This window comes from Limulus polyphemus, unplaced genomic scaffold (genome assembly GCF_000517525.1).
Source record: "Limulus polyphemus unplaced genomic scaffold, Limulus_polyphemus-2.1.2 Scaffold6157, whole genome shotgun sequence".
NCBI classification, from domain to species: Eukaryota; Metazoa; Arthropoda; class Merostomata; order Xiphosura; family Limulidae; genus Limulus; species Limulus polyphemus.
Window position 1 is genome coordinate 5,204 of NW_013671767.1, and position 7,401 is coordinate 12,604.

The window sequence follows — 7,401 nt, forward strand, 5'->3', positions numbered from 1 at the left end:
CCAAGGCCTCAAGTTGCATTGTTAAAGCAACATTTAGCATAAGGTACAGTGTACAGTGTTCCAAGGCCTCAAGTTGCATTGTTAAAGCAACATTTAGCATAAGGTACAGTGTACAGTGTTCCAAGGCCTCAAGTTGCATTGTTAAAGCAACATTTAGCATAAGGTACAGTGTACAGTGTTCCAAGGCCTCAAGTTGCATTGTTAAAGCAACATTTAGCATAAGGTACAGTGTTCCAAGGCCTCAAGTTGCATTGTTAAAGCAACATTTAGCATATGGTACAGTGTTCCAAGGCCTCAAGTTGCATGGTTAAAGCAACATTTAGCATAAGGTACAGTGTTCCAAGGCCTCAAGTTTTCGAATAGGATTTTTAAAATTAACGTCTTAGACGTCTTGGACCAAATCAGTTGATGTAGAGGTATATTTCTACTGTGACACAATCTGACATATCTAACATGTTATAATAGTTTTCCAACTAAATGAACTGCAGACACTGATCAAATGTGGAAAAAAATTAAATATTTAAAATAGACATGTTCCTTACAAAGAAAAAAATGGATGCAAGTAAAAAGACTAAGTTGGCTTATACCAAAGGTAGTAGGGATAAAAAAATAAGAAAAAACATTATAAATTTAAGAAGTGTAAATTGACTGCTATGACAGAAGACTTAGAGGGTTGTAGAAGATCAAAAAAGTTATTGACTGCTATGACAGAAGACTTAGAGGGTTGTAGAAGATCAAAAAAGTTATTGACTGCTATGACAGAAGACTTAGAGGGTTGTAGAAGATCAAAAAAAGTACATGAATTAAGGTTGGCCAAAACATCTAAAAATGAGCAGTAAGTATGTCTTTAAATACGTTAAGGTTAAGTACAATGTTAATTTGAGAGTTGGATCCTTAAAGGACAACATAGGAAGGCCAATTTCTGAAAATTGTGAGATGGTTGAGTTATTAAATTCTACGTTTCCTTCATCGAAGATTTAAACAGTATTCTTCAAACTGAACAGTTGCTAGATGGAACACAACTGATCACATTAATTCTGAGCTTGTTAAGAAAAAGTTGGAATCTGGGCCACATCATATTTCCCACGGGTTTGACGGAGGTTAAGAACTGAATATGTGAACCACTTGTTACTATTTTTTTCTAAATACTTGAATAGTGGTCAGATGCCAGAGGATTAGAAGTTTTCTGACTTTACTCTTCTTTCGAAGGAAGTGATAAAAATTGTTCCAGTAATTAAATGCTTATTAGTCTTATATCAGTGGTGATAAAAGTTTTTGAATGTCTCATAAAAGATGCTTTATAAAGTAATTTAATAAATTTGAAAAATGTTGTTGGATAATGAGCATGGTTTAACGAGGAAAAAATCTTGTCTTCCTAATGTTTGACATTCTTTGAAAAGATTACCGATTATGTAGATGAGAGGTACGGTGTAGATTTTCAGAAAACATATAACAAGTGACGCACGAAAGGCTCTTTGGATAGAAAAGTGGCTAGATGGAAGAAAGCACAGAGTTGTTACAAATGGAGTTCAATCAAACTGGATTAATGTGGGGTACCTGATGGCTCAGTCTTAGGACCGCTGATCTTTTTTATTTACATCAATGACTTAGATGAAGGAATTGTAATATTTTACAACTTACCTTATACCAGTTACAAAACCATCTTTAATAATTGTAATATTTTACAACTTACCTTATACCAGTTACAAAACCATCTTTAGTAACTGTAATATTTTACAACTTACCTTATACCAGTTACAAAACCATCTTTAGTAACTGTAATATTTTACAACTTACCTTATACCAGTTACAAAACCATCTTTAATAATTGTAATATTTTACAACTTACCTTTTAACTCCTTCATGACAGGATGGGTGCAGTTTACCTTGAGAGTAAAATTCAACCGGTGAATTAAAAAATATACAGAAAATAGGCTTGTGGATTTTTTCCAAACATCTAAAAAACAAACTTCTGAGAAAAAATGTATTTTGTAAAAAGAATTGCCAATTTTGCTTACGGTTGATTTCAATGAATGATACATTAGTGTCTGTGACTTTCGTAAATGTTCAATAGAACACTCACTGCCTCCTAGGATGAAAGTTGACATACTTTTAACAAAACAGAACTAATTAAAAACCCTGTAACTTCAGTAAAAGTGTAGTTTTATAAATTTTTCAGTCATTCACTATTTCTCAACATTGTCTGCCACGGCATGATGTAATTGCCTATATCTCAACTTCAAGTCACATATATATATATATGTTTTATATGAATAACAAATATTTATATTCTGATTATTCAGTTCTATTTATTTATTCATATATTTTTACATTTATTTAATAAGTTATTTTCAGTACTTATTTCTTCCCATTACCGTTGCTATACTCCATAATATCTGTATCGTTAAATACAATATAGTTTGTTTGTTTTAAATTTCGCGCAAAACTACACGATGGCTATCTGCGTTAGCCGTCTCCCGAATTTAGCAGTGTAAGACTAGAGGGAAGGCAGCTAGTCATCACCACCACCCACCGCCAACTCTTGGGCTACTCTTTTACCAACAAATAGTGGAATTGACCGTCTCGTTATAATGCCCCCACAGCTGAAAGGGCGAGCATGTTTGGTGGGACGGGGATTACAATATAGTAAATGAACATACATACATTGATATTAAGTTAAATTGAGCATTTTGATATAATTTATAAAATGTGCAAAAATATTAAAATGTTTATAGAAACCAGCTTGTTTTAAGACAACTGTTTACAAAGTTCTCACCTGAAAGGAAACATGCATTCAGAGTCCCTGTACAGTTTGTGGTTTATTATCTGATAGTGAGTTCCTCGTTCCTTTGCTGCCTGAATAAGTGCCTGAGATATCCCCTTCTTCTTCCAAGGTGCCAGATCTCTGCTGATTACACTGTACAGAGAGCATTAGTGAACTGTTGTATCTTATAATGTTGTATCGTTACCGTATCATATAACGCTTTACCATTAACATTTACAAATTGTTACACCGCGTGAAATAAGACTTGAAATGCTACAAGTTAACTCTTAAATTTAACAGATTTATTTCATCTTTCTTATCACGTGTATGATGATAAACAATCTTGTGGATTCTGTTTCTAATTTGATTTTTTACCACATAATGTAAAAAGACTTGAATCAGAAGAATTAACAGCTTATTCAACAAATATCGAATGTAGAAATGAAAACCTGAACATACAAATGCACTGAAGTAAAATTTAGATCTGCACATTTGTATGTTATATAATAATTTCTGTTATCTTTAGCAGAGACAAACTAACTTATTTTTGGTAGATTTAATAAAGTGAAAACTATCAAGCAGTAGAGAGAACCTGTTCTTGATGTATTATACTAGACCAAACTAATGTAGGATCGGAAAGTTAAATATTAATAATAATGTTTTGTATAAATTAAAATAAGATTTTATTATTGTCGAATGTTATACATCATGTATAATATGTATGAGTTTACTGCTCTCTTGGTAGCAATGTTGAGTACTTTAGAAAAAAAAACAGCTTGCATACTGTATAAACTGACAAAATACTAGGTATTTTACATCAGTTAATACTAGGTATTTTAAATCAGTTAATACCAGGTATTTTAAGTCCGTTAATACTAGGTATTTTAAGTCAGTTAATACTATGTATTTTAAATCAGTTAATACTATGTATTTTAAGTCAGTCAATACTATGTATTTTAAGTCAGTTAATACTAGGTATTTTAAGTCAGTCAATACTATGTATTTTAAGTCAGTCAATACTATGTATTTTAAGTCAGTCAATACTAGGTATTTTAAATCAGTTAATACTATGTATTTTAAGTCAGTCAATACTATGTATTTTAAATCAGTTAATACTAGGTATTTTAAGTCAGTTAATACTATGTATTTTAAGTCAGTCAATACTAGGTATTTTAAGTCAGTTAATACTAGGTATTTTAAGTCAGTTAATACTAGGTATTTTAAGTCAGTTAATACTAGGTATTTTAAGTCAGTCAATACTATGTATTTTAAGTCAGTCAATACTATGTATTTTAAGTCAGTCAATACTAGGTATTTTAAGTCAGTTAATACTAGGTATTTTAAATCAGTTAATACTAGGTATTTTAAGTCAGTTAATACTATGTATTTTAAGTCAGTCAATACTATGTATTTTAAGTCAGTCAATACTAGGTATTTTAAGTCAGTTAATACTAGGTATTTTAAATCAGTTAATACTAGGTATTTTAAATCAGTCAATACTAGGTATTTTAAGTCAGTCAATACTAGGTATTTTGACTTTTAATTCTATTTTTGCCATATATATCATATCATTGTAAGATAAAAAAGTGGATAAGAGTTATATGATGCACGTTCTTCACTTGGACAAAACAAATAATTACCATTCACAGAAGGAAAATTAAAATAAAACATGTTGCTCCACCAAAAAAAGATTCCCAACCATCCATTATAGTAGAACTGTGTTACATTTTGAGATTTTAAAGTGAAATAAAACAAACCTTGTATGACAGGAGCAATCAGTTGCATTGCAGGGCTCATATTCTTTAAGGGCCTGTTCTAATTTCTCCAGATAGTGGCTCCATCTGGTGTTTTCTTCTGAAAAATAAAACCTGTTCAGTCAGTCTTTATGCTATTCAAGTTATATTTTCTTCAGTCACAGAAGCTTTTAACACCTTCAAACATGTTAAACGAACAACACTTTATGTTACTTTTGTTTTGAAATAAATCCTAGGCCTAGATAGTAAACTTTGATCGTTACACATGTGGTAATACTTCATTAAGATACTTAGATATGATTCTTAGTACTGTGGTTAAGTATTATACAAAGAAATGCAATAATAAAAATTATATTTGTGACTTCAAAAACACATTTAACCAGTAACATGAATAATATAAAAAACCCGGGAAAGTCAAAACAATTACTAAACCTAAAAAGCCGTTGTGAAAAAACACTCAACAAAAACCACTATTTCAAATAACATTTAATCCATAAACTAATTCTGTAACTTCATATGAAGTCATATTTTATACAAATTGTATTAAAGTCCAGAGATTTCTGCTTGTTTAATGCCCATAAGTAAAAGATTTTAGAAGATTTAAAATCAGAGTACACTTTAATATTCTTAACTTGTTAGTAAATATTCTAATTTTTATATAAAATAATAAATTTAATTATTTTCATTAAATATTGTACACAAACACATATCTGATTAAAATATTCTTCTTTAGATTGATTATATCAACATATACTAAATACTTAAATGGTTTTGTAAACAGATGCTACATTCTAGACATCACCATCACAGCATGTAATTTACAATATTAAAATGTAAAATGGTAGGACCAGTGGTGTATCACTGTATTTACTAGTACCGGAACCCTGCCAAAATTGAACATCACCATAAGGGTAAAAATTTCAAAGAATAAGTTCAATTTTTTTGAGTCCAATCCAAATAAAGAAAATAAGTTCAACACTATGTGAGACAACTTACGTTAGAGCCAAACTGAATAGGTGTATAATGGTGGGAAAAAACAAACTGAACTTCCTTTAAACTAAGCAGCAAGTGTGTACCAAATAAAAATCACTAACATTAAAACAAGTTTTAAAGTTGCATATCTTGTTAATTTACTATCTTTCTAACTGCACTACAATATTAACAACCTCAATTTTTAGAATGCCTCGCATAACTCCTCTCCTGTCAAAATGAATAGCTAAAAAAACTGACCTTTGGTTAAACACTTGGTTAAAAAGAGACACTTATTTTCGGGTGTAAAATTTAATCATTTTTTTACATATATCTTTTTGTTTTGGAGGTGTTGGGACTTGGTATCAAAGCAAAGCTCCAGCAGCACTACACCCCTAGATGTCTCCTAGTTTTAGGTCTTTCATACACGGCGCCCAATAATTGGTAATTAAATACAAGCAACACCAGGGTGATATTTGTAATTATACTGCTATGTAATTTCTATAAATGTTGAACGTCCTACATTAATGTCATTTGGCTTATCGTGAAGCAACGTTGTGACATTTTTCGTTAACTTACGCTATGGCAATTAATTTTCAAACAACAAAAAAGCAAGGTTCATTTATATATTTAAGTTTAATCTCTTCCGACTATTCAATGTAGCACTAACGGATTTAGTCCTCATATATGTTACTGTTTTTAACTTATGGCAGAAACCTTAAGTCTGTAAACCATATTCGACACTCGTTTTTAAAAATTCTAATTCAGTCAAAATCACTCAAATCCATTAAATTAAAAAAGTATTTAACCTTTCCGATATTTCATCTCAGCTAACTGTTCGGTGTTTGTTTTAGAACATTTTCCCTCAGCTTCAGTGTTGCAAAATTCTGTTTCATGTTGATCACTATGGGCTAGTACTAATTTCGTTAAGCTTAGACTAAATAAAATAAATATTAGAGTCCTCTCTTTTATCAAACTAGCCGCCATATTCTATATAATACTAGCGCCATCTAAGATTTAGGATATAAATGAAGAAAGTTAATGATGCGACATTTTTGTAGCTAGAATACATTTTTATAAATTTTTATAAAAAATTATAAAATGGATATTTCTTTTAAAAATACAACCAATAACAAATTATAAAATTGTATTTGTGTCTATAATAATTATTCCTGACAAGAGAATATCCGTTTTAGGTTTTAAACTAAATAATAATTTTGTATATTATGATGTATAACGCCGATGTTGCCGAAACGTGGTCTGTTGATTTATAAGTGGAGCGAGTTTACATTACATTAAGGCTAATAATAGTCTTAATCGCATAAACTTATTCAGTTTCTGAAAAAATATATTGTAAGTCATATTGTAATGTATCATCACATCAACTACAAATCAATAGATCGTGCCTTGCTATTTCAGACGTTTTCCATTGAAATGTCCCCCAGTGTCTCAACAATAAGCTTGAAAGCTAATAATGCTAAAATTCGGTTCCACGGCGGGCACAGCAATGATATCCCATTGTTCAGCCTTGTGCTTTACCAGGAACAAAACAAAAAAAAACGTCACAATATATGAATTCTTATAAATGATTTATCAAAAATGAAATTTCACACAGAACTTTTTAAAATTACAAACGTTTGTTTCTATAGCATTTCTTAGCACGGATCAATCGTTCAGGCCAATAACTCATTTTAACGAAAACTCAGAAATTTCAGCCCACTTTCTTTTGTAATTATATCAGTTTATGTACAGCGATAGCTTACAAAATACTAACCATCTTACGAATATTTGATTTCAGAAATACCAAAACATTTATTTTAAACATTTATCCCATACAACCAAGAGAAAACGTTTTTGGTTGATCTAGAATTGTAGTGCCGTAGACTTTTTTTGTGAATTTTAAAATTATCGCAT

General features: G+C 30.5%; 1 protein-coding gene across 1 annotated transcript in view; it reads right to left on the reverse strand.

Moving 5' to 3' along the window:
* Positions 1-6,485, reverse strand: part of LOC106473417 (O-glucosyltransferase rumi homolog) — a 10,836-nt gene extending 4,351 nt beyond the window's left edge. The window contains exons 1-3 of the mRNA XM_022401864.1: positions 6,297-6,485; positions 4,522-4,618; positions 2,777-2,917 (exon numbers count right to left, since the gene is read on the reverse strand). Coding sequence (XP_022257572.1) covers positions 2,777-2,917; positions 4,522-4,618; positions 6,297-6,474 — 416 coding nt within the window. The 5' untranslated portion in view covers positions 6,475-6,485. The remainder of the gene's footprint in view (positions 1-2,776; positions 2,918-4,521; positions 4,619-6,296) is intronic.
* Between the last annotated feature and the right edge of the window lie 916 nt (positions 6,486-7,401).